The sequence below is a fragment of the Thamnophis elegans genome, chromosome 12, assembly GCF_009769535.1.
Source record: "Thamnophis elegans isolate rThaEle1 chromosome 12, rThaEle1.pri, whole genome shotgun sequence".
In the NCBI taxonomy this organism is placed as follows: domain Eukaryota; kingdom Metazoa; phylum Chordata; class Lepidosauria; order Squamata; family Colubridae; genus Thamnophis; species Thamnophis elegans.
Window position 1 is genome coordinate 8599359 of NC_045552.1, and position 27697 is coordinate 8627055.

The 27697-nt window shown below is 44.4% G+C and overlaps 1 protein-coding gene across 1 annotated transcript; it reads left to right on the plus strand.

Moving 5' to 3' along the window:
* The first annotated feature begins 6926 nt into the window (after window positions 1–6926).
* Window positions 6927–27697, plus strand: LOC116515916 (myelin-associated glycoprotein-like). The gene is made up of 8 exons (XM_032228226.1): window positions 6927–7011; window positions 13710–13894; window positions 14240–14614; window positions 17159–17452; window positions 20009–20281; window positions 22963–23253; window positions 24581–24680; window positions 26955–27697. The coding sequence occupies exons 2-8, from the start codon at window positions 13852–13854 to the stop codon at window positions 27181–27183; spliced, it is 1605 nt and encodes a 534-aa protein (XP_032084117.1). The 5' UTR covers window positions 6927–7011; window positions 13710–13851; the 3' UTR covers window positions 27184–27697.

Consider the following 27697-nt stretch of genomic DNA (forward strand, 5'->3'; position numbering starts at 1 on the left):
GAACATAATCTGTCCGGCGCTCCGTTTATTTTTTGTTCCCGGAGAAAACACAAGGTGTCAACTTATGAATAAGAAGAATTTCATGGGGACCTCTGGAGGGAAGGCTGAACACTACATTCAAGGGTGTTCAGGAATACTTTCCGATCCTCAGAATTCAATTTATGCCCTTCCAGAAGTTGTGTTCTCCCGAGCTCTAATATTGGAAGTTTTTAAAGAAGAGATTGGACAATCATTTGTCTCAAATGGTTATAAGGTTTCCTGCCTGAGCAGGAGATTGGGCTAGAAGACCTCCAAGGACCCTTCCAATTCTGCTTTAAGAAGCAGGTGGAAGGTCAAATAAGGAGATAGAAAGAGGGAATAGCATTGATTATTTGATTTTACTACTATAATATGAACTACAGCTGTTCCTAAGTAGCTTCTCTATTGCCCCTGACTTCTCTTTCCTCTTACCTTACAATCTGGAAGGTCTGTGGTCCTGGCAAATGTTCTCCATTACCCTCTGGATGCAGAATCCAGAAAGCCTCTGCACCTTCTGGGTGCTGCTGCACGAGTGATTTTCTATCAGGGCACCTACCTATTATAAGTCTACAGATCAAAAGTTCCCAGGGTGTGGCTCAAAGCAACCTTTTGTATCCAGGAACAGACAATGCATAGCTTCCTTGCAACTGTCTATGGCAAAACCTGGAGAAATAAGGCAGCGGGACCAGCCTTCCCCCCCCCCCCAAACTTTACAGGATCCTGCACATGGCTCTGATCTGTTTAGTGCTGTATGGGCTGAGTTCACACAGCACATTTAAGCTGGTTATCGAATCAATCCGTTTCCTAGATCTGCACTAGTACACTGAACCATAAACTAATGCCGGTGTCTGACCTGCCAGCACTTAAACCTCTAAATCGAAACTATCCTCGGCTCTGTTTATTGAGAAAGGTATAATTTTATTAGAAGCCAAGTGTATTGCAGTAATGCATAGCCAGAACTGAGAATCACACGCCAAAATCGCTAAGTTCCACCTTTTCCTCCCTTCACTGCCTCCCATTGCACTCTCTCTCTCTCTCTCTCTCTCTCTCTGTCTGTCTTTCTGTGTATGTCTCTCTCTGTTTCTCTCTCCTCTCTCTCTGTCTTTCTCTGCCTCTCTCTCTCTGTCTCTGTGTGTCTCTCTGTATCTCTCTCACTCTGTGTCTCTCTGTGTGTCTATCTCTCTCTGTCTCTCTGTCTCTCATTCTCTGTCTCTCTCTGTTTCTCTCTCCTCTCTGTCTGTCTGTCTCTCTCTCTTTCTCTCTGCCTCTCTCTGTCTTTATCTGTCTCTCTCTGTGTGTGTGTGTCTATCTCTGTCTCGTTCTCTGTCTCTCGTTCTCTGTCTCTGTGTCTTCCTCTGTTTCTCTCTCTCCTCTCTGTTTGTCTCTCTGTCTCTCTCAGCCTCTCTCTCTGTCTCTCTTTGTGTCTTTCTCTCTGTATCTCTCTCACTCTGTGTCTCTGTGTGTCTTTCTCTCTGTGTTTCTTTATCTCTGTGTGTGTGTGTGTGTCTATCTCTCTCTGTCTCTCTCTCTCTCATTCTGTCTCTCTCTGTTTCTCTCTCTTCTCTTTCTGTCTGTCTGTCTCTCTCTGCCTCTTTATGTGTCTTTCTCTCTGTATCTCTCTCATTCTGTATCTCTCTGTTTGTCTTTCTCTCTGTGTGTCTATCTCTCTCTGTCTCTCTGTCTCTGTCTCTCCTCTCTGTCTATCTCTCTCTCTCTGTGCCTCTCTCTCTCTGCCTCTCTCTCTCTCTGTGTCTCTTTCTCTCTGTGTTTCTTTCTCTGTGTGTCTTTATCTCTCTCTCTCTGTGTGTGTGTCTATCTCTCTCTGTCTCTCATTCTCTGTCTCTCTCTGTTTCTCTCTCTCCTCTGTCTGTCTGTCTCTCTCTGCCTCTCTCTCTGCCTCTTTCTGTGTCTTTCTCTCTGTATCTCTCTCACTCTGTATCTCTCTGTGTGTCTTTCTCTCTGTGTGTCTTTATCTGTCTCTCTCTGTGTGTGTGTGTATCTCTCTGTGTCTCTGTCTCTCTCTCTCTCTCTCTCTCTCTGCCTCTCTCTGCCTTTCTCTCTCTGTGTCTCTGTGTGTGTGTGTCTTTCTCTCTGTGTGTCTTTATCTGTCTCTCTGTCTGTCTGTCTCTGTCTCTCTCGTCTCTGTCTGTCTCTGTCTCTCTCTCTCTGCCTCTCTCTGTGTCTTTCTCTCTTCACAGAAACACATCCAATCAGATTGAAGCAAGAGGTTTTCAGAATGGTCACTTCAAAAATAGGTTGATATGCAGTTGTGTTCTTTTCCCAGCCATGTGACCTTGAAAGGGAGGGGGAGGGATGCTCTAATAGAGATCCTATTTGCTTAACAATATTAATTGGGGCTGGAAGTCTGTTGTTAAGTTCCAAAGGTGGTTTTTTTTTTTTTTTCAAAAGGCAACTGGACTTTTTTTCTTCGTTTCCACAACACAACAACTTGTGACTTCCTGCTGCTTTTCCACGTTCACTTTGCTTGTTGGAAACTCTTGTGATTATGTATCCTTGGAAATGCTGAGATGGGCGTAGTAGGTATGATGACTGCCATTATTACCTCTTGTTTAGTGCCTTGGTGAGTTTAAACAGTCGCTGAACAAGTGATGATTAAGCACCAATTACCTGTAAATAAATCAATGTCTCTGGCATGTTACTTTAACAGTGTGATAGTAAGAGAACAAATGGTGCTGAAGTTAAAGATTTGTAGCTGTTCAGAAAACAAATAATCCCAGATCAGCCTCCTACTACTGCAACGTGCTCTACATGGGGCAGCCCTTGAAGAGTATTCGGAGACTTCAGCTTGTCCAGAATGCAGCCGCGCGAGCGATCATGGGTGTACCTCGGTTCACCCACGTAACACCTATCCTCTGCGAGCTGCACTGGCTGCCTATTGGTCTCCGGATACGCTTCAAGGCGCTAGTCGTCACTTATAAAGCCCTTCATGGTATTGGACCTGGGTACTTGAGAGACCGCCTGCTGCCAATTACCTCCAATAGACCGATTAGATCCCACAGATTAGGCCTCCTCCGAATTCCATTCGCCGGCCAGTGTCGACTGGCGACCACTCGGAGGAGAGCGTTCTCTGTGGCTACTCCGACCCTCTGGAACGAACTCCCTGTGGAGATTCGGACCCTCACCACCCTCCAGGCCTTCCGCAAAGCCCTTAAAACCTGGCTGTTCCGACAGGCCTGGGGCTAAAGAGCTGTTGCCCCCCACCTCGAATGGTATGACTGTTGTGTGTTTTAAATTATGCATTGTTATGCCTTGTTGTTTTTTTAAATTTTTGTCTGTATCCCCCTTCCCTGGTTTGAGTTGTGAGCCTCCCTGAGTCCCCTTCGGGGGAAAAGGGCGGCATATAAATGTAATAAATTGAATTGAATTGAATTTTGGGGTAAGGTAACTTGGGTTAAAAATAGTGATTTTACTTGGTGGGGGGGGGGAAAGAAAATTCAAATTTCTTCTACTGCCCCACCCTGAAGAAAGCCTCTAACAAAAGCACACTCACTCGCTTTACCTTTTCAGCTATGCAGAAAGTGGAAACAGCTTATATATATATACTATATAAAACCAAATGACTACTTTGTGGGTGAGAAAGGAAAGAGAAAAATAAACTTTTTTCTGCTTGGCTAATTTTTGTCTTTCTGTTCCCTCAGCTGTGGATGCACACTGGCAAAGACATCTCTATATGTTGCTAACACAATTGTCCTATGCCCCACTAGCATGTCAGCCTTGAAACGCACAGATTGTGTCACATTTCCTGAATGTGTACAGTATGCTGAACTATAAACACACAAATCAACAAACCAGCCAAGACTGACATTAGCCAAACTTACCCCTGTGCCTAACATTCTTGGAAGTGTTTTTCTAAGTCAGTCTTTCTCAAGCTTGGCAACTTCAAGATCTGTGGACTTCAACTCCAAGAATTCCCAAGGTTACACTTTAGTTCTTTTTCACACAATTGACCTGCTTCTTAGAATAGAATAGAATAGAATAGAATAGAATAGCAGAGTTGGAAGGGACCTTGGAGGTCTTCTAGTCCAACCCCTTGCCTAGGCAGGAAACCCTACACCACTTCAGACAAATGGCTATCCAACATCTTCTTAGAGACTTACAGTGTTGGGACATTCACAACTTCTGGAGGCAATTTGTTCCACTGCTTAATTGTTCTAACTGTCAGGAAATTTCTCCTCCCTTCTAAGTTGCTTCTCTCCTTCACTAGTTTCCACCCATTGCTTCTTGTCCTGCCCTCAGGTGCTTTGGAGAATAGTTTGACTCCCTCTTCTTTGCGGCAGCCCCTGAGATATTGGAAGATTGCTATCATGTCTCCCCTGGTCCTTCTTTTCATTAAACTAGTCATCCCCAGTTCCTGCAACCGTTCTTCATATGTTTCAGCCTCCAGTCCCCTAATGATCTTTCTTGCTCTTCTCTGCACTCTTTCTAGAGTCTCCACATCTTTTCTACATCATGGCAACCAAAACTGGATGCAGGATTCCAAGTGTGGCCTTACCAAGGCATTATAAAGTGGTATTAACCCTTCATGTGATCTTGATTCTATCCCTCTGTTTATGCAGCCTAGAACTGTGTTGGCTTTTTTGGCAGCTGCTGCACACTGCTGGCTCATATTTAAATGGTTGTCCACTAGGACTCCAAGATCCCTTTCACAATTACTACTGTTTAGCAAGGTACCACCTATACTGTACCTGTGCATTTTGTTTTTCTTGCCTAAATGTAGAACCTGACTCTTTTCATCATTGAATTTCATTTTGTTAGATAATGCCCAATGTTCAAGTCTGTCAAGATCCTTCTGTATCTTGAGTCTATCTTCTGGAATGTTGGCTATTCCTATCAGTTTGGTGTCATCTGCAAATTTGATGAGTTCCCCATCTATCCCCTTGTCCAAGTCATTGATGAAGATGTTGAATAGTACTGGGCCTAAAGCAGAGCCTTGGTGTACTCCACTACATACTTCCCTCCATAGAGTTGCAGTTCCATTGAGGACTACACGTTGAGTACATGTTGAGTCTTAAATCAACCCATATCATCAAAGCATTTGATGATAAACAAACCTAGGAGTCTATAGGTCATGTGATGAAGGAAGTTATGAGAAAGGAATGATGGTTAAAACCAAACCAGCTGAGCATTTTAGGCAAACAGAGGCACACATTTTGTTACTGGAGAAATCTGTTGCATGAATTTAGCCACTTTCTTCTAACAGTCACAGGAAGGCCTGGTAAAATCCTATTGATTTCACTGGGTGTGTGTCTGTGATTCATCTTAACCCTACTGACATTAATGGGAATTTAAAGTCGTATGATGTAACTCATGGGGGAATAAGGGGGGGAATCTGCTTCCAGATGAACATAGCAGAGATTGGGTTTGGCTCTACTTGGCTTGAGGAATAAAATCTTGAGCCCAGTTGGCATCGATTCAAAAAAGCAATGCTTGCAAGATCAGCAGTCCAAAATGAAAAAAAAAGCGAATTGAAAAAATGAACAAGAGAGAAAGGGGAGGGGGAGAGTAAATGAAGCAATGTTCTTTCAGTATGGTGAATTTGCTTGCTGGGAAGGGGTTTGGAGAAATCATTGTGGGTAGCAGGGGGGGGGGTTGTTCTTGCACTTGGGAGTGGTGTGGAATAGTTAAGAAAGGTGTGCAAATATCCTGCCTTTTACTCTATGACCCACCCTCCCTCCAGTCAAGTCTCCTTGACTTCCCAATCTTCCATTAGATCTGAAGAGAAGGTCTTCTTCCATGTTGCCAGCCAGGACTCCTCGGAAACAATCCTAGAAGGATCTCCCCTTTGCCATCTCCTACAACAGAAGAAACTTGGAAATATCACAAAAAGAAATTCTCAAGAATAAGGTAAGAACCTCCCTAAATTTTGGGATTGCAAATATAGATAGGCAGATGGACACAGATAGAATATTTATCATCTCTCTCTCTCACTCTCTTCACCCATTATCTCTATTATCTGTCTATCTGTCTTGTCCTCTATCAATTCTCCTCCTCCTCCTCCTCCTCCTCCTCCTTTGTTATCATCTTCCTCCTCCTTCTCTATCATCATCTTCTTCCTCTTCCTCCTCCTCCTTTTTCTTCCTCTTCCTCCTCTTCTTTATCATCATCATCTTCTTCCTCCTCCTCCTTCTTTATCATTATCATCTTCTTCTTCTTCCTCCTCCTCCTCCCCCTTCTTCTTCTTCTTCTTCTTCTTCTTCTTCTTCTTCTTCTTCTTCTTCTTCTTCTTCTTCTTCTTCTTCTTTTCTTTTTCTCCTCCTCTTTCTCCTCCTTCTAGTTCTTCTTCTTCTTCTTCTTCTTCTTCTTTCTTCTTTTCTTCTTTTCCTCCTCCTCCTTTTTCTTCCTCTTCCTCCTCCTCTTTATCATCATCTTCTTCCTCCTCCTCCTTCTTTATCATTATCTTCTTCTTCCTCCTCCTCCTCCTTCTTTTCTTCTTCTTCTTTTCCTCCTCCTCCTCCCACCATCCTCTATCATCTCTCCCACCAATAGATCTAGGGTGGAACAGATCAAATCCCACGTTGCAGGATCGAGATTTGAAAGCTCTCCTAAGAACAGTAGGAATGCCACCCAGACTCACTTTTTGTGAGATGGGGCGGCCACATAAACGTGATAAATACATAAATAAACAACACAGGCCCTTCGAGAAACAAAAGCAAGAAGGCAGGGATGTTGCTTTTCAACTTGGCTTGCAATTCCGAAGCAGCAGGTAGCGGACAAGAGGTAGCTGGGCTGGGATGCTGAAGCGGAGAACGGCAGCTCAACAAAACTTGGCAAGTCCTGGGCGCGCGCGCGAGAGGATTATTTATAGTTGACAAGCGCGGGGAGAGGACGGGGGGGGGGGGGAGAGCGAGGGGGGCGGGATGGAGCAGTAAACAGGCTGTCAGAGAGCAGAAGAAATAGAGCATGAAGAAGCCGCTGGTCCCGGCGCAGGTGCTGATGGGGGGGAGCGGCTGGGGTCCCCCCGCCTTGTGACAGGTGAGCCCCTCTGGGAGAGCTCGGGGACGGGGAGGGGGAATCTGGGAGTAGGGAGAGGCATTTAAGAACGGAACCAAGATGGGAAGCCGGAGGGGGGGGAGAACTATTGTTAGTTCACTCATAGCTGAAAGGGGAATTGGGAGGGGGGAGGAAAGAAGGTTGGGCTCATGCCCCCCCTCCTATGAATTGCCCTCCATCCTACTTCAGCAGAAGGCATCTCTCCGCTAATTGGGGCACGGAGCCATACCTGCAAATCTGAACCGACTGCAGGGTTCCAGCAGAGAGAAGGACTCTACCACGTTCTCGTGGTATACAACCTGAAGTTAATAGACTCTAGAAAGTATATCTGCTTTGCTGCTCCATCAGTTTTAGACAGCTGGGAAGGAATCCTGTCCCCTCCCCCCCTCCCTTTAGGTGGATCCCTGGCAGTCTTCCACAGATAAGAGGACCATCCAGGATTCTATGCAGATTGTCAGTCATTCCGGTCCGAGGTTTTCCTGGAGGTGCTTTTTTCAAGAGGCAACTGAACTTTTTGGATTTTTTAAAAAGAGGTTTCACTTCTCCTCCAAGAAGCTTCTTCAGTTCGGACTGGATCCTTCCATTCCCCACCATCCAGTCCGAACTGAAGAAGCTTCCTGGACAAGAGCCGAAACATCTCCAAAGGGGGGAAAAAAGCCAGATAGTCCAGTTGCCTCTTGAGAAAATCAACATTGGGACAACATTCCCAGGGATAACAGATCCCAACCAAATTCTGAATTTTTATATCTATCTATCTATCTATCTATCTATCTATCTATCTATCTATCTATCTATCTATCTATCTATCTCTCTCTCTCTCTATCTCTCTATCTCTCTATCTCTATCTCTATCTCTCTATCTATCTATCTCTCTATCTATCTATCTATCTATCTATCTATCTATCTATCTATCTATCTATCTAAAAGAACTTGTGGCTTAATGGCTAAGACATTTGCCTAAGATGTAATATAGCACAGGTTCGAATCCCAGTAAGGGTATGGCTAGCTGATGAGAGCTAAATAGCTTGAAATAGATCTATACTAGTCTCCCTTTATTTATTTATCAGCACAAATATAACACAAAATGTGTAACAAAGGCAACAGTAAAAACATTGGGTTTCTGTCGTGATGGACTCTTGTGACGAGCCGATTGACAGATAATGGGAGCCGTTAGCTTTCTCCCATAATTGGGGCTTACCAGGGGTGGTGACACTATATTTATTTATTTATTTATTTATTTATTTATTTATTTATTTATTTATTTATTTATTTATTTATTTATTTATCAGCACAAATAACACACACACACACACACACACACACACACACACACACACACACACACATATATTGCACTCAATACCCCACAGTGTTGATGCTTAAACCAAAAGGGCTTTGAAACCTGGTGATGGTGAGTCAGTCACTCTGTTGGGCTAATGTGCTAGAAACTTTTTTATTCCTGATATTAGATGGCACATTATATAGTTTTAAGAGATCAGTCAGTCGATGTTTTGCCTGTGCACCTGCAATAATTTTGAAAACCCCCCTTAAGAGAAAGCCCATTTGAGAAGAGGTTTTTCTGATTTGCAAGTGGTTGAGAGCCACAATGTATTTCCTAAAGCAATAACCTTGTGCACAAAAACCCCAAACCCAAGAACATATACATAGAATTTTATTGGGGGGGAGGGGATACTCCTGGAATAATCTCTGGGCTCAGGCATGGAGTTCCACTGGAGAGAAACATTTTCCTTTGAGTTTTTTTTAAATAGTTTATTTGTGCATTTTCATTTAACATACACCAGTGCTTTGTGAACAGTGTGTTGTCTGGGTCAATTGCTTATATAATAATGTTTTCCCAGCTCCTAATTTCTACCTCGGTTACCCAACCATTTATAAAAGAAATCCCATATTTGAACAAACTCCGTATCTTCCCTTTCTTTTATCCTTAATGTCAGTCCATCCATTTCTGCGCAATCTAATATCTTTTTAATTACATCTTTTTCTCTCGGTGTTTCCTCATTTCTCCAATGCTGTACAAATATAATTCTTGCTGCCCTCAAAACATGCAACATGAAATACAAATTCACCTTATAATATTTTTTTCTGGTACTATATCTAACAAAAATATGAACTTAAATGCAAGGCTAATCTCTATCAACCATATCAACCATGATACCTTCTGAACCTTAGAAAGAAAACTGCTGTTAGTAATTTGTTTTCCCAAAAATAAGACCTCCCTGGATAATAAGCCCAATCGGGCTTTTGAGCTCATGTGCTAAAATAAGCCCTCCCCTGAAAATACCCCCCCCCCAAAATATTGCAACACAGCAGCAGCCATGAGGTGATCACGCTTGCTACCTCATGAACCTCAAAAATAATAAGACCTCCCCAAAAATAGGGCCAAGTGCTTATTTTGGGGGTCAAAATAAAATAAGACCCTGTCTTATTTCCGGGGAAACATGATAGCAAGGTTATAGGTTTGGCCTAAGTGTCATTGGAGGCATTTCATATGGTCAAAATATTCTGTACAGGCTGGGAGCAGCCTCAGAATCCATTTTCTTTAGCATGTATATAAAATCTTGACAAATTCTGGAGATTGCAGTTGTTCCAGTCCTTTCCAAGGTCTCCGGGTTTAGTAGAAATTTGCAGTTTTGTCATAGCTCGTTTAATTATACAGTACAGTACAGTAGTATAGTGTAGTGTAGTGTAATGTAGAGTAGAATAGAATGCAATGCAATGCAATGCAATACAATACAATATAATACAATACAAAACAATTATTTATTGGCCAAGTGTGATTGGTCATACATGGAATTTGTCTTTGGTGCTTATGCTCTCAGTGGACATAAAAAGACAAGATACATTAGTCACGAATCATAAGGTACAACACTTAATGATAATCACAGGGTACAAATCAACAATCAAATCATACTAGGAAACAATCAATATTAATTGTAAAGGTACAAGCAACGCAGTTTCAGTCATACAGTCATAAATGGGAGGAGATGGGTGATAGGAACGATGAGGAGATTAATAGTAATGCAGCCTTGGTGGATGGTTTGACAGCGTTGAGGGAATGATTGACATATCATAAAATGATAAGTTTATTGATAAATTACAGTGGTTGGATTCTTGAGTTTACAAACCATAGTGGCTGGATTCAAAGAATCCACACTTGAGTCGAAGGCAAACAACTCATATCGAACCTTAAAGCAATGAAAAAACTTCTGTTACCTTGGCTGAAGTGATCAACTGACAGAAAAATAGGGATGGAGAGCCTATAGAAGAGTGAGCACCAGCTGTGCTTTATGTGGGCACATTGAGAAATGAACTAATGAGGTGGGGCCCTCCCCCGCACTGCCCTTTCTGTTCAGACACAGACTTCAACAGATAATTAGATAATGGTTAGGCATCATCAGAGAGAGACAGACAGAGAGACAGACGAGAGAGACAGAGACAGAGAGAGAGGCAGAAGCAGAGAGAGAGAGAGAGAGGCAGAGAGACAGTGTGTGTGTGAGAGAGGCAGAGAGGCAGAGACAGAAGGAGAGAGAGACAGAGAGAGACAGAGAGAGAGAGGGAGAAACAGAGAGAGAGAGGCAGAGAGACAGAGACAGAGAGACAGAGACAGAAACAGAGAGAGAGAGGTAGAGGCAGAGGAAGAGCGAGAGAGAGAGAGGCAGAGAGACAGTGTGTGTGAGAGCGAGGCAGAGAGACAGAGACAGAAGGAGAGAGACAGAGACAGAGAGAGACAGAGAGAGGCAGAAGCAGAGAGAGAGAGAGGCAGAGAGGCAGATACAGAAGGAGAGAGAGACAGAGAGAGACAGAGAGAGAGGCAGAAGCAGAGAGAGAGAGAGAGAGGCAGAGAGGCAGAGACAGAAGGAGAGAGAGACACAGAGAGAGGCAGAAGCAGAGAGAGAGAGAGGCAGAGAGGCAGATACAGAAGGAGAGAGAGACAGAGAGAGACACAGAGAGAGGCAGAAGCAGAGAGAGAGAGAGGCAGAGAGACAGAGACAGAGACTGAAACACAGAGAGAGAGAGAGAGGTAGAGGCAGAGGCAGAGCAAGAGAGAGAGAGGCAGAGAGACAGTGTGTGTGAGAGAGGCAGAGAGAGACAGAGAGAGAGGCAGAAGCAGAGAGAGGGGGGGCAGAGAGACAGAGACAGAGACAGACAGACAGACAGACAGAGACAGAAACAGAGAGAGAGAAAGAGAGAGAGGCAGAGGCAGAGAGACAGTGAGAGAGAGGAAGAGGCAGAGAGACAGAGACAGAAGGAGAGAGAGAGAGAGAGAGAGAGAGAGAGAGAGAGAGAGAGAGAGAGAGAGAGAGAGATGGGAAAGCAAAGGTTCAGCTTTTGCGCTCCAAGCAATTTCCATGCACAATGATCATTAGCAAATTGACAATTGTGTCCAGAGCCTGGAGCTGAAACAAAATTTCACATGCTTTTGAAATGTGTCGCATTCGGAAGCCAAACTGTTGCTGCTGCTGATGTTTCTTTGCTTGTTTTTCAGAGAGGGAAAAGGCCTTTGGCCAAATGCCCTGCTTAAAATTAGCACCAGGAATTGAATTTTGCCACCAAACAACTTTTTCCCACCAAACTAGCACATCAAACCAGCATCGAGACCCCGAGCAAACAAATGAAGCCAACACAATGACCAATGCCCTTCAAAAAAAAAAAAATGTCAATCAAAATTTGTGGGTTATGTCGTGGTCATCTGGATGTTTGCAACCCATTTTTGGTGGCCATAATTTATGCGGGATGATATTTTGGTCCCCTTGTTTTCAATAGGGCTGGTCAAAAGAGGTACTGAAATGACACATCAGGTCAAGATCCTCAGGCTAGGTGAGATGAAAAGTCACATGAGTCTCAACAGCAGAGAGAAATGTTACCCCTCTAGCACAGGCTGAAAGCTGGTAGCTGATATTAATATTGCACTTTACAGTAGAATTCATTATAGTTACTACTCTGGGTTACATGCTGTTTTTCACTCTATTTGTTCTTGTTTTTATTATCCTGTACCGTCTGCCATATGGTAATAGTTAAAAAAAGAAAGGGTGCCCAGGATGAGATGGATCTTTAAGCATGTTTTGAACATTTTTAAGGGAGTGATAAAGCTCTTCCGAGGAGGGGAGAAGGCAACCAATGATCCTCTGGGCAATGACGTTTAACCCTCTGGAGTGCTGTCCGATCTGCCACTGTGCAATTGGCAAACCATGCACAGCTGCAGTGTGGGTGTCCCAAATATCATGCAGAATTAAATCAGAGTCCAAGGCAGAGCTATCCTTAAAGTTCCAATTTAATAAAACAGACATTTTGGCCTCGTACTATGGAATCCCAATTCCAAAGAGCTTCCTGGGATTCCAACCAGTTAAAAGTTAATGATCTTGTCCCCACACCCACAAATCCATCACATGGTCCAATCTTCTCTTTCCACGCTGGCATCTCCACCCAGCTGGTTCCGGTCAGGTGCCAAGGTGCGGAGACAAAGAATAATCTTGAGCTTCTAGGAAGGAATTTTTTATTTTGAAAACAACACATTCTACCCCTTGCTATTCCCCCCTTAATGAATCCGCATACTAAAGATGAAGCTAGAAGAGAGAGTGTGGCAGGCTAAAGATTCTTAAAGGAACCGCTGTAGGCCTAACAGTGGGGTTATTTTGAGTTTCTTTCTCACTCTTTCCCTTTCCCCAGACCAGCTGATCTTTCCTCCTCCCTTAACAGTTCATTGCTCCCTTCTCAAGTCCAAGTCTGCCGTTTTTCACCCCCAGGTTAGACTACTCATCACTCATCTAGCAGCCTTAGCTAAAGGATAAAGAAGCATTACTCATCAGGAAACCACAACTATTGACCATAGTCCACATTTCATGCACAGGGGAGGAAATGGCCTTTAAAAACATGCTGTCCTCCTAATGAGTCACCATCACATCCTTTGGTTCAGAAGGTGTGGTGATCCCTTTGCACCTTAGCAATGGAAGGGAGAGAGTATCACCTTAAATGTGATCTTAGGTGGCCAAATATCTCAGGGCAGTTTAAGTGGCCATCAAAAGCAAGAGAACTAGTGCTGGGATGGGTGATCATTGTGAGAATAATCATGTTTCAAGTTAATAATCCCTCCAGTTCGTTGGCCCTAGGAGGACATCAACAGTGGAATATCAGAGAGAAGTTAGTGAAGGTAAAAATTTGTCCCAGCATTTTTCATTGCCTGATCAAGAGATTCCTTGATCACTTTTGCTTTCCATCAAAGAGGATGGGTTGAGTTGGGTTGGGTTGGAGAAGAGGGATGGGGTAGTCTCTTGCCATTTCTTGCAAGAATCCTTTCTCCCACTTTCATCAGATTAGAAGCTCGATGGTGTTTCAACACTAATATATGTTTAAGCAACATATATTAGTGCTTTTTTTAAATGGCAGAAATGATGGAGGCTTTCAACATTCTTGATGTGGCAGAAACCCAACAGACAAAGCTTATTCACCCAACTCCACCGTCCCTTTGTGGAGAGTTAGTCTTTCTGTTGGTGGTTCAAGCCTTACATGGCTGTACAACTTTCAGACAACCGAATTTTCTTTTTCATCTGCAATGTCTTTCAAGAACGCACGGAATTTTTTTCTCAGTATTTGGCCATCATCAATATTTAAAACAATCTTCTGCTAAGGTCTCAATTTCGGTTTCTGATTCATCTCCTTCAGCTTTTCAACTTTTTTCTCATCCAATCCATTTTTCTCATTGGAGAGTTCGATTGCGCATGACAGAGAAGACCAGGACAAGGAGTTGCCATTCCCCACCCTTGGGGCAATCTCCAGGTTGCGACCGTCAAAGAGACTTTGCGACATGAAACCGTCCAACGAATATCTCCCTCTGACGTTTCTCCTAGGTAAGTTATGTAATAAAGCATCAGGACAAAGTGGTCTTCTTGATGGGGCTGCTGGGGAACATAAGTGGCCATCATGTTTAGGTCCTGCTTGAAGGATTCCAGAAACATTGACTATTATGTCCACCGAATGGTGGAGTAGGCAGATGTTTGATCTGTTCTAGCAGGATGCTTCCTTTACTATGCATCCCAACTTCCCCAACTTGTCTAGAATCAGAAGAACTAAGATACATCACAATTAGTTCCCTTCAGAGGATGAGGGCTGTTCTTCAAGGGCCATGGGGTATCTTAGCTCCAGGTGGAACCCCTCTCCTTTTTTTTATCCTCCCCTCCCCAACTTTTCTCCAGTTCTCTTTGACAGCCCTATCTCTGCAGCCTGGAGTTCCATCCTGCCCAACTCCATCCAAGCCTTAAAAGGATCCTGTGTGGTCATCCCGTGTTCCTTCACCGTCCCAGATTCATGGGATTCTCAGGACATCAGTGTGGCTTGGTACCAGTATCATTTCTGGAACTACCCTAAAATCTACAACAGCAAAACGCTAATCGATGTCCTTCCAGCCTACCAGGGACGAACGGAAGTGGTGGGAAATCTGCAAAAGGGCAACTGTACTCTCAGCATCAATCCAGTAGAGATGGAGGATGCCATGAAATATTACGTTTGGATCAACCCTGACTTGGTCAAACATCCCTTTTATGATGTCACTGTCAAGGTAGACGTAACAGGTTAGTGTATCTTTGGGTCAAGATCTCCTCTGAGGATGGAAATATTTTTCTGGTTGGGACGTTGCATAAATAGCTGGATTTTGCTCCTATTCATTTGAAGAACAGGGAGAGGCTGTGGCCAGAGAGACTTTTGCAGAAGTTTAACCTGTGTTCCAATTGCATTTGTTCTTTGCCTTGGTCATTTTGTCGGTGGCTGTTGCAATTTGCTATATAATGTCCTGTTTTTGAAAAGCATTCAAAAACTACAACCCTAGCAATGATGGGCAAGCCTTGCTCTGCATTGTAATACCCTTCTACACAGTGGTGGGATTCAGCCAGTTTGCACCCATTCGGGAGAACTGGTTGTTAACTTTCTAAGCAGTTCGGAGAACCGGTTGTTGGAAGAAATCTCATTTTGTTTTTTTCCCCACTTTACAGGACTAATCCTGAAAGGAAGGCAGGAAGGAAACATTCTAGTGTAGTTTCTAGCCTAATCTTTATTGACCTGCTTACAGAAACTGCCTCTCCGGTTAACCCTTACTACATTGTAACAGCTATGGCAAAGCACCCATCTACCTGAGTGACATTGAGTTGGCCATGCCCACCCAGTCACATGACCACTGAACCCCACCTACCTGGCTTGTCATTAGGGCAGAGAACTGTTTATTAATTTATTTGAATCACACCACTGCTTCTACATAAGCCATAGTGGTTGTGCCAATTGACTTCCAGGTATGATTGAAAGTGATGGTCATTACCTATAAAGCCGTAGAGCAGGGGTCGGCAAACTTAAACACCCAAACAGCCATTTGGACCCGTTTCCTGCAGAAAAGAAAACTCCAGGAGCCACTAACCGGAAGCCCCCTGTTCAATTCTGGAGCTGACCGGAAGTTCAGTTCCCCCCACCATAGAGTCTCCTCCTAGCATGATGTACCTGTCATAACCGAAAGCCCTATCAATAGTGGAGACCACTGGAAAACCCTCCCCTTTCCATAGAGACTTCTCTTGGTGCACTGTGCTTCTCCCCCCCCTCCCACCACCACCAGAAACTCTTCTCAAAATTGTGGTGCCGACCAGTGATGGAGCCGCAGCAGAGGGAGGAAAGAGCCACATGCGGCTCCAGAGCCGCAGTTTGCTGACCTCTGCCCTAGAGGCATAGGGTTTAGCTGGTTGAGGGACGATCTGCCTTTCGTAATGTCTGGCTATCCAATATGCTCTGACACAGTTGGCTTGTTTTGGGTCCCGTCAAATAAGCAATGTTGGCGAAGGACTAAGATATATCTAGCTATTTAGTTTTAAAGTAGTGGTTTTTCCCCCCTTTTTCTCCCAGCTTCATATTTGCCATGAACCTAGCATGCTTTAGTCTCAATATTGTTGCTGGTGTGGTCGGAGGAGGAGCTACCAGCTCTAGTTGTTCCCTTTAAGTTGCTGAGATTAGACTTCACCCCTCTCTTCCATAACCAAAACAGTGTCCATGGTTATTTTGGCAGAGATTGCACTTCTGAAGGTTATTTTAAATTCCGGATACTGTAAATTATATGAGTGGTGGAGTGGCCTAGGGGTGGAGCTCTCGACTCACAATCAGGAGGCTGTGGGTTCGATCCTAGGTAGAGGCAGATATTTCTCTCTCTGGGCACAATGAGAATGTATCTGCTGGAAAAAAAAACCTCTGCATTGGCGACAGGAAGGGCATCTGGCCAATAAACAGTCAGCTCCATTCAGTTGCCCAGACTCCATCCCACAAAGGGTTATGGGGATCATTAAAAGATGATGATGTTACTCAGTGGTGGGATTCAAATAATTTAACAATCGGTTCTCTGACCTAATGACCAGCTGGGTAGGTGGGGCTCAGTGGTCATGTGACTATGTGGGTGTGGCTAACTCAACATCACTCAGGTCGATGGGCACTTCGCCTTAGCTGTTATAATGTCATAAGGGTTAACCAGAGAGGCAGTTTCTGTAAGCAGAGCAATAAAGATTAGGCTAGAAACAACACCAGAATGTTTCCTTCCTGCCTTCCTTACAGGATTAGCCCTGGAAAGTGGGAAAAAACAAAATATTTCTTCCAACAACCGGTTCTCCGAACTGCTTAGAAAGTTGCCAACCGGTTCTCTTGGATAGGTGAGAACCATCTGAATCCCACCACTGATGTTACTGTAAATTATATCTATTGCCTGAATTATTTTTACGTCTTTCATTTTTTTTTAAAAAAAAAGAGCATTAAAACTAACAAATTTTAGCCCAATTTTTCATAGCAAACCTTCTCTTTGTATAGATAGTCCTCAACTTAGGAGGATTACATCATCTGTTGCTAAGCGGGGGTGATTGTTAGATGAGTTGCACCTGATTTTGTAAATTTTTTTTTTGCTATTTTAAGCAAAAGGTGACCTGCAAGATCAAAAGGTGAAGACTGGGGTATAAGTCACTTTTTTTTCAGCATCATTGTAACTTTGAACAGTGGCTAAACAAGTGGTCCTAAGTCAAGGACCATCTGTAGTAATCCTGGCTGAATGGTAAGTGTCTCCACTCATCCTACCCATTTGGTCTCTTTTGGTGCCATCTCAGATGTCCCTAACCAGCTGGAGTTGAGTGATCTGGGACTAGTGACCGAAGGCGATCCCACCCAAGTGTCTTGTTCAGTTTTGCACACCTGTCCTTTGTCTCCACCGATCCTCACCTGGAACCTAGGCAAAAACAAGGCTGTCACAATCCAAGAATATTTGACAGGTGGATCCTGGCGGACGGAATCGACTTTTAACTACATCCCTTCCCACGAAGACCATGGCAGACATTTGCGATGCACTGCAACTTTTCCAAACAAGCAACAGATTTACAGTGGGATCAACCTGAATATTCAGTGTAAGTGTCCCAGCTCAGCATTGGAAATGACATCTGATCTGCTCTGTTTTATTCTGAAATGCCTGTGATATGTATCGATGTATGTACAGTATTTGCCAGAAGCTTGGAAGCTGTAGGGGAATTCAAGAGTTTGGAGTCTGGAACATTAGTGTTGCCTCTGCCAATGCTGTTGATTGGGTCTAACATCTGTTAGGAGATTCTCAGTCAAAGTCTCAACTCTGTTAAGCTTGTCTTGGGAAGCAGTGGTGGGATCCAGCCAGTTCGCACCTATTTGGGAGAACCGCTTGTTAACTTTCTAAGCAGTTCAGAGAACCGGTTGTTGGAAGAAATCTCCTTTTCTTTTTTCCCACTTTACAGGGCTAATCCTGTAAGGAAGGCAGGAAGGAAACATTCTGGTGTTGTTTCTAGCCTGATCTTTATTTTGCCCTGCTTACAGAAACTTCCTCTCATGTTAACATTGTAACAGTTTATTGCATTGTAACAGCTAAGGGTGCAGGAAACCCGACCAACCCTGTTCCTTTTTTTTCTGACCTTTCAAGCGGGTTGGCTCCTCATGTTGACTGAATGAGGGAGAGAAGTCTTCCTCTGACATCTTGCTTGGAGGGGTTTTTTTAAAATGCAGAATCCAATTTGGGCCAAGAGATCTTCCAAGCTGTTGGACTCCTGCTGGAGCCCGTCTCTGCGTTCTCTGGACTGTTCTGGTGCGATATTACGTGGTTGTTGGGTGTAGCTTTTTAGATGTACGTCCACTGGTGGGTTTCAAATTTTTTTAGAACCTCTTCTGTAGGTGTGGCTTGCTTTGTGGGAGTGGCTTGCCGGCCATGTGACCGGGTGGGAGTGGCTTGCTAGCCATGTGACTGGGTGGGCATGGCCAATGTAAAATGTGATGAAACTCACTTAACAACGCTCTTGCTTAGCAACCAAAATGTTGGCTCAGAAACTCTGGCATTTGAAGCACGCAAGTCTTAAAGCTGTCAAGTTACAAGACCCTTCCATCCTTAACCCTTTAGGGAAAAAAAAACAGGAGTGTTCACACTTGACAGTTTTAAGACTTGTGGACTTCAACTCCCAGAATTCCTCCTCCAGTCATGTTGGCTCAGGAACTCTGGCATTGAAGTGTGCAAGTCTTAAAGCTGTCAAGTTACAAGACCCTCGCACCCCTAATCCTTTAGAAAAAAACCCAGGGGTGTTCAAACCTGATAGACTTGTGGGCTTCAACTCCCAGAATTCCTCCTCTCGCTCTTCATCTTGATGATGCGCGGACGGGCGGGGTGAGGGAGCTGGAACCATTTCTAAATGGCACTATAGATTTGTGGAACCTCTTCTATAGAAGAGGTTAGAACTGGCAGGAACCCACCCCTGTGTACGTCTGTGGAGATTCTCAGCCATCCAGGCCATAGTTGTTCCAAAGGTGCTTTTTCAAGAGGCAACTGAACTTTCTTGTTTTTTGTTTGAAGATGTTTTGCTTCCAATAAGCTGGAGCTTATTTAGATGTAGCTTATTTAGATGTAGCTTTTTAGATGTTGATGGCTGGCTATCAAATCATTCGCTGTTGTTTCCTTGTGCTGCCAAGCCCCTGTCTCCTAAGTACTTGATAAGCTGTGGGGTAGATCAGCACTCCTGTTGATTGACAGGGTTAGGGCAAAACTAAGTCAACTGAGAGCATACCACAACTCCCCATCTTTATTGGCCACACCAGCTGCAGCTGCTGGGAGTTGAAGGCCAACCACATTGAGAATGCGATGCCTTGGTTGACATCATGCCCTCGTCCTTTCTCGCCTGGACTACTGTAACGCTCTCTACATAGGGCTGCCCTTGAAGAGCACCCAGAGGCTTCAACTGGTCCAGAATGCGGCTGCACGGGTTATCATGGGGGCACCTAGGTGCTCCCATGTTGCACCCCTTTTAGGCAGCCTGCACTGGTTGCCGGTTGTCTTCCGGGTGCGATTCAAGGTACTAATTATGACCTTTAAAGCGTTCCATGGCTTAGGCCCAGGGTACCTGCGAGACCACCTACTGCCACCGGTAGCCTCCCACCATCCAGTGTGGTCCCACAGAGTTGGCCATTGGCCAGACAGTGTCGGCTAGCGACCCCCAGAGGGAGAGCCTTCTCTGTGGGAGCACCTTCCCTCTGGAATGAGCTGCCCCCTGAGCTTCGTATAATCCCCGACCTCCGGTCCTTCCGACGTGCCCTAAAAAGTTGGCTTTTCCAGCAAGCCAGCCTGGCCTGAACAAAACAAAATAAATTATTGATTATTGTTAATTTTAATTGAATTTTTTAAAAATGTTATTGTTAATCTTAATTGGGTTTGTTTTGGATATTCTGTTTATTTATTTTTTAACTTTTGTAATATGTGTTTTTTTTTAATGTTGTACGCCTCCCTGAGTCCTTGGGAGAAGGGCGGCACATAAATCCAATAAACCAAACCAAACCAAACATTGAATCCTATTTTTGATCTGGGGGCAGGGAAAGAGGGGAAGAAGATGGCCACGTTTGGAGGTGCGATGAGCCCAGCCTGTACAAACCTCCTTCCCTTCTGATTTTCTCTCTCTCAGATCCTCCCAAAAATGCGACCATCTTGATCATTGGGAATCGAAGGCTGAAAGAAGGAGACGAGGTGACTCTCAGATGCGAGAGCCGCGGAAACCCACCACCCATCAGCTACCACTGGTTCTTCGGGCCACAAAAGGCACCCCTGAAGGTAGCAGGGAGTGGTCCAGAGGTGAAGCTGAAGGACATCGGGAGAGACTTGGAGCCCTACCATTGCGCGGCAGAAAATGATGTTGGCATGGGGGAGGACTCGCCACCTGCTTACCTAAGTGTGGAGTGTGAGAGGACAATTTCATGTTTTCTCTTTTCAGGGCTTTTGTGTTTCTCGTCTAGCCTCTTCTGAGGCCGGGCTGGGCTGGGTGACAGCTCGCTTGCCCGCAGACACGGCAAGCCATAGATTCACCATCATGGTTCTAAGCTCCATTAAACACTTCTCTATATAGATGTTTGACTTGAACAGGAACCATTTCATTCCTTTTTCTTCCTGTCTGCTGCTCTTCTTCCGTTAGCAGTTGTAACAGGCACATATTTGTGTAGTCTGGCCTCTTGTTCTCCCCCACACACATCAGTGGTGGGTTTCAAAAAATTTTCAAACCTACTCTGTGGGTGTGGCCTCCTTTGTGGGAGTGGCTTGCCGGCCATGTGACCTGGTGGGAGTGGCTTGCCAGCCATGTGTTCTCTCTCTCTCTCTCTCTCTCTCTCTCTCCTTCCTTTTGTCTCTCTGTCCCTTTTTCCTTTTTTTCTTTCATCTCTCTCTCACTTTTTCTTTTTTATTTTTTTATTTTTTTCTTTCTTCCTTTCTTTCTCTTTCTCTCTCTCTGTTAGTGTGTGTGTGTGTGTGTGTGTGTGTGTGTGTGTCAGTGGTGGGTTTCAAAAAATTTTTGGAACCTCTTCTGTAGGTGTGGCCTGCTTTCTGGTGGAACCTCTTCTAACCAGTTCAGTAGATTTGACGAACCAGTTCTACCGAACTGGTGCAAACTGGTAGGAACCCACCTCTGCTCCACACCCTACAGATACTGATGCTCATAAGTAAGTATAAGTATAATCTTTATTGTCGTGGTACTTAAATACAACGAAATTGGTTTTAGCCTCACTGGTGCAAAATTATAGCGGAAAGGGGGGAAAAAAAAGGAAAAGGAAAAGAAAAAACTAGCGTGTGCGTGGAGTGATTCTGGTTGTATTTAAAAGTTTGACAGCCCAGGGATAGAAACTATCTTTAAAACCTATTTGTTCGGCTGGCTATACTTTGATGTCTTCTGCCTGATGGTAGAAATGCACTGAAACTGACCAGCGTGTGAATCATCTCTGAGTATCTTCCTTACTCTGCTAAAGCAGCAATGCTAAGATAGGCTGCATTTTTAAGCTAATTAGATCTAAATCTGCTTACCTTTTTTTTTTTTTTTTTTGAGAATAGCCAAAATCGGCTTGGTGCTGCCACCTACTGTGGCAAGAGGCAATGTGGCTTTTTGTAAAAAGAGTAGAATTAAGGGCATATTTCACCATGTTGGAGAGGGGTAGACTCCGAATCAAATTAATGTCACGTTTAACCTTTAATATGCAGTAAAAAAAAAAAAACCAGTAAATGCCTAACGCAGTCTGGAATACACATGAGAGAAATGCTAGGATGGGTAGAGATGCTGAGAATTTCACAGGAAAAGCGTTTCACAGGCTAACAAGCTACAACTATATTGCCAAAAGTATTCGCTCACCCATCCACGTAATCGGAAGCAGTTGTGAGCAAATACTTTTGGCAATATAGTGTATTTCCAGACACATTTTTAATTGACAGTCTATTTCAGTGATGGCTAAACTGAACTTCCGGTTTGCCCGTTGCGCTGTTTTTCCCCCTCCCCAGGCTGCAGGAAAGCCTCCGGAACCTGGAGAAGGTGAAAAATGACCCAACCGGAAGTTCGTTCCCAAACTTCCGGTTGGACCGTTGAGCCATTTTTCGCCCTCCCCAGGCTCCTGAAGCCTGGGAAGGGTGAAAACAGCCTTCCCTGGCCCTCTGGAAGACTGAAAATCAGCTGGCCAGCACCTGAGCTGAGGGCTGCCATGCCAGCAATTTCTTGTGCCACCTGTAGGTTCGCCATCACAAGTCAATTTTGTACCCATGATTAATGAATGCTAAATATGTTCAGCATAAAAACTTTGCAAGCTCAACCCATGATGTAAACATGCCACGGCAGAATATTGCCTAGAGGTAGTCCTTGACTTACAACTAGTAGCTTATATACCGTTCCAAGTTATGGTGGACTTATCTGGGGGGGGTGGGATTTTGGATTCCAAATTTCATTATCACAAGACGCTCAAGCGCTCAGCAACCAGGTTGCCTTGGGAGTCATTTGCAGGATCAGATTCCTGCAGCCATTGTCAAGCGCCGGGAAAATCAGGAGATTCAGGCAGTTCAAATGACTGTACAGATCTATTGCAGTCTTAAGCTCTCTACATGAATCTGAACTACTAACGGTCAAAGGAAATTAGCGGGAGATAAGAAAGGCATTCAAGGATTTCTTGTAGGCACGCAGGAACTCGTGACTGATGGCACATTTGACTCCTCCTGCGGGCTCTGCCTGGTCATCTCCTATAGCCACCTGACTGCGTTTTATGACAGTTTACTTCCAGTTTTTGGCAAAAGTGCCCCATAGCAAACCATGGGCTTGCTTTTAATAACCACAGCTTTCACTTAACGGCCACAATGCTCACTTAACAACTGCTACAAAAAAGGTTGTGAAATATTTTTAAAAATCCTTAATCAAGTTTGGGCTGCAAATTTTCTTCTTTATGCCTATCCCGTGGTGTTTTTTGCTGTGCCCATGAGCAAATAGGGCAATTTGAGGAACATCACCACAACAGGACAACTTGGAGATATGGAGCTATGGCTCAAATCCAAGTGACACCAGCCTAGCGTGATGCTTTCTCCTTTCTTTGCAACAAATCCTTGTGTGTATTTTTTTTAAAGACAAGCCAGTGATTTGGCCTGAAAGCAACTGTACTATCTCAAGAACCGAAGAGATTATCACCTGTTACTGTGTGGCAGAGGGAAACCCCCCTCCGAGAATTGAATGGAATCTTCTAAACCTGACCATTCCTGGAGAATTCAATAGCTCCGAAGTGCAAGCAGTCTTGAACTCTTGGGAACAAACCATTGTTGGCATCCTGAGGGTGCCCGGATCTAACTTTACCCAGATATCTTGCAAGGCCACCAATCAGCATGGGGAAAGCTACATCACCTTGCCCACCATCAAGGCAGGTAAGGCTAAGGAAGATTAAACCAGAGATACCTGTGGAGATGTAGATATGGACTAGAAAGCAATGGGCAACAGTTTCCCTACTGTTCCAAAGAAAACTATATGGACATATAAGTGACCAGCCTGAGTAGCATAGTGGTTAAGATGATGGACTAGGAGCAGTTTCAAGCTCTCCCCCTCTCTCCCTCTCTCTTCCTCTCTTTCCCTCCCCCCTCTCTCTCTTCCTCTCCTTCTCTCTCTCTCCTTCTCTCTCTCCCTCTCTCTCTCCTTCTCTCTCTCTTCCTCTCCTTTTCTCTCTCTCCTTCTCCCAACCAGCATCTCCTCCCCAGATAGTGATTGGGTAGAAGACCTCAGAAGGTATAACTACAATTTGAATATTGAAATGAAGAAGTTTGTGAGAATCTATTTTATCAAGGAATATCTCCTCCTCCTCCTCCTCCTCCTCCTCCTCCTCTTCTTCTTCTTCTTCTTCTTCTTCTTCTTCTTCTCTCCCCCCCCCTCTCTCTCTCCTTCTCCCAACCAGCATCTCCTCCCCAGATAGTGATTGGGTAGAAGACCTCAGAAGGTATAACTACAATTTGAACATTAAGATGAAGTTTGTGGGAATCTTTTTTATCAAGGAATATCTCCTCCTCCTCCTCCTCTTCTTTTTGAATATTGAAATGAAGAAGTTTGTTATCAAGGAATATCTTTCTTCTTCTTCTTCTTCTTCTTCTTCTTCTTCTTCTTCTTCTTCTTCTTCTTCTTCCTTCTCTCTCTCTCTCTCTCTCTCTCTCTCTCTCTCTCTCTCTCTCTCTCTCTCTCTCTCTCTTCCTCTCCTATTTGTAATGCTGCCTTGGAAAATACTCATAATTGGCTTCACAAGGACAGAGCATTGTTTCTCAACCGTGACAACTTTTAAGACTTCAACTCCCAGAATTTCCTACCTAGCATTTCTGGGAGTTGAAAACCACATGTCTTAAAGTTGCCAAGATTGAGAAATACTAGGCTAGAGGGTCTGCACAGGCATTCAAGGATGCCACATGGTGATGGTGTTGTTGGTGGCTCTACCAGCAAGTCTTCAGGCCAACCCACTGCAGCATAGATAGGCACTGACTCATGGTGAAAAAAAATTACAAACATCATTTCTGGTTGTTTTTAAGACAAGGGTCTCCAACCTTGGGAACTTTAAGCCTGGAGGACTTCAACTTCAACAAGCTGGCTGGGGAATTCTGGAATTGAAGTCCTCCAGGCTTAAAATTGCCAAGGCTGGAGACCCCCTAAGGTACGTCTGACTCACACTGCCTGTTTCGACCACTTCCTTGCCAGTGTCTCTCTCTTTTTTTGCAGGGAACCTCACCCTTTTGCTCATCGGATTTGGGGGAGCAGTTGCAGGGCTCGCCCTCTTCACCTTGCTGGGACTGTTGGTTTACAAAGTGACAGCAAGCAGGTAAGAAGCGTAAAGGATCAGTCATATCGCTCGATGAAGATTCTCAGACCTTCAGGCTAAAGTGGTCTGAAGGTTGAATCACAGCAACTGGGCCAATTCTTGTTAGTAGAGACCAGTGGTGGGTTTCAAATTTTTTTAGAATCTCTTCTGTAGGTGTGGCCTGCTTTGTAGGAGTGGCTTGCCGGCCATGTGACTGAGTGGGAGTGGCTTGGCAGTCATGTGACTGGGTGGGGGTGGCCAACTTGTAAAATGTGGTGAAACTCACTTAACAACACTCTTGCTTAGCAACCAAAATGTTGGCTCAGAAACTCTGGCATTTGAAGCACGCAAGTCTTAAAACTGTCAAGTTACAAGACCCTTGCACCCCTAACCCTTTAGAAAAAAAACCCCAGGGGTGTTCAAACTTGACAGCTTTAAGACTTGTGGACTTCAACTCCCAGAATTCCTCCTCTCGCTCTTCATCTTGATGATGTGCAGACGGGCGGAGGGAGGGAGCTGGAACCGGTTCTAAATGGCACTGTAGATTTGTGGAACCTCTTCTACAGAAGAGCTTAGAACTGGCAGGAACCCACCCCTGGTAGAGACGTTGCACTGCTCTCCCAAGCAGCTTCTCCAGTCAAAGTAAGCTAGTCTTGGGAATGTGGCAACCCCCAACAACCAAACTCAGGGCTTTTCCTCCCCCAAAATCAGTCGGACCCAACTACAGTCCTGCAGCGCAGAAGGGGTGTCCTCACTAGCATTATCCAAACATCATTGTACCGAAATAACAGTCAAGGAGCAGGCTTTATGGCCCTTCAGCCAAAGCTGGGCCAGTGCTTTCCACAGCAGCCGATGCTTTCATCAGAATGACAAAAGTAGGGTCATCTAGTACCATGATTAGCTCCACACTATTGTAAAGCAAACCACTCTCCATTCACGGTGGTAGTCGGCGGAGATCCTCAAGTCATCTAGGTCATGGTTGTCCCCGAGGTGCTTTTTCAGGAGACAGCTGGACTCTCTTATTTTTCTTCTTTTTGAAGATGTTTCGCTTCTCGTCTTAATATAAATCCTTCCATCCCTCACTATCCTGTCGGAGCTGAAGAAGCTTCTTGGATAAGAAGAGAAACGTCTTCAAAAAGAAAAGAAAAAAACAAGACAGTCCAGTTGCCTCCTGAAAAAAATCACCTTTCATGGTGATGATGACATTATCTGTTCAGTTGTGTCCGACTCTTGGTGATCCTATGGGCCAGGTCTTTCCACGTCTTACGATCCTGCACTACTTCTTCGAGTCGTTCTATGCTCTGACTGGTGTCAGCTTTGATGGTGTCCAGCCACTATATTCTTTGATGGCCTAGTTTCCTTTTACCTCTTCCAAAAGTACGTGCTTTCTCCAGGGAATTCCCCCTGCGTGACTGTGCGTGATGTCATGTCCCATGTACAGAAATGACAGAGCTGCTTTCATAATTTGCCTCGCCCTGACATGACTCCCCAGGACTGGGTGATGCTACAAAGATTGCATTCAAGGAGAAAGCCAATCTAGAACTAAGGAGAAATTTCCTAATAGTCAGAACAATTAATCAGTGGAATGACTTGCCTCCAGAAGTTGTGAATGCTCCAACACTGGAGGTTTTCAAGAAGAGATTGGATAGCCATTTGTCTGAAGTGGTGTAGGGTTTCCTGCCTAAGCAGGGGGTTGGACTAGAAGACCTTCAAGGAAATTTCTCCTTAGTTCTAAGTTGCTTCTCTCCTTGATTAGTTTCCACCCACTGCTTCTTGTCCTGCCCTCAAGGTGCTTTGGAGAATAGTTTGACTCCCTCTTCTTTGGGGCAACTCCTGAGATATTGGAAGACTGCTATCATGTCTCCCCTGGTCCTTGTTTTCATTAAACTAGACATACCCAGTTCCTGCAACCGTTCCTCATATGTTTTAGCCTCCAGTCTCCTCATCATCTTTGTTGCTCTTCTCTGCACTCTTTCTAGAGTCTCCACATCTCTAGGATGTCTCCCAACTTGGATAGGCTGTTTTGTTATAAGTCTCTAATGGGGAAATGGCCTCAATCAAACCAACCCATAGTTACTTTTGATTTATCTAGCTTGTGCTGTCAAATGTTAATATGGTTTTCCAAGCACTTATCCATCTTTTTCACTGTCCTTTCCACCTGTACTTTTGCTACTTGATCCTCTCAGGTGTGCTTTACCTGCCCTACTTGGCTAGATGTTTTCCCTTCGTTGTCATTTATCTTATTTCCCCTATGGTTATTTCCTTCTTTTATTTTTGTGACATTTCTTTGGCCAGTCGGAAAAAGGAGAAGAAAGAAGGGGAGCCAGAGGAAGAGCAAGCGGAACCCTCCCGGATACATGGCAACGAAGAAGAAATGATTTACCTTAACACAATAAAGCCATCTAAAGAGAATGAGGAGGAGCAACTCAACATGTGCCACAAACCCAATGTTCCAGGAAGCCAAGCTGCTGATAATGTACGAAGCAATCTTGGGGCAACTGAGAATAGCAGCCTTCTCCTGTGACACAAGGGCTTGCATAACACTTGCTAGGTGCATGAGGGACCGTAGACCCACTTACAAATATCCCTGAACTACAACTCCCAGAAGCCCAACCAACACAGCCATAGGTTAGAGTTGCAGGGAAGTTCAACCCAACAACATCTAGGTGGTCATGGATTCTCCTGGGAAGTCCCCATCCACACCTGTTAAGTTGACCCAATGGTATCCAGATATGGGGACTTTCAGTTCCCAGAACCCCAAGAAAGCATAGTCAACGATGAAAGATGACATGAGTTGTAGTTCAGCAACATCTGCAGAGATTCAAGTTGCCAATTCTTGCTGAATTGATCCGGCGGTTCCCATCCTTTTTCTTCATGTAGATCCGTGTTTTTCAAATTTGGGAACATGAAGATGTGCAGGTTTCAACTCCCAGAATTTTGCTAACTTGTGAGAGAGAGAGACGGGCAGTTCTTAAATTATCACCATCGTTTTAACAACCCCATAATCCCTTGCGGGGTGGAGTCTGGGCAAATGATGC

Excerpts from the sequence above, each read along its gene's own strand:
- LOC116515916 (XM_032228226.1), top strand. The coding sequence starts at position 13,852 with ATGAAACCGTCCAACGAATATCTCCCTCTGACGTTTCTCCTAG. Across the intron at positions 23,254-24,580 it reads CTTGCCCACCATCAAGGCAG|GGAACCTCACCCTTTTGCTC; the intron begins GTAAGGCTAAGG and ends CTTTTTTTGCAG. Across the intron at positions 24,681-26,954 it reads TACAAAGTGACAGCAAGCAG|TCGGAAAAAGGAGAAGAAAG; the intron begins GTAAGAAGCGTA and ends TTCTTTGGCCAG.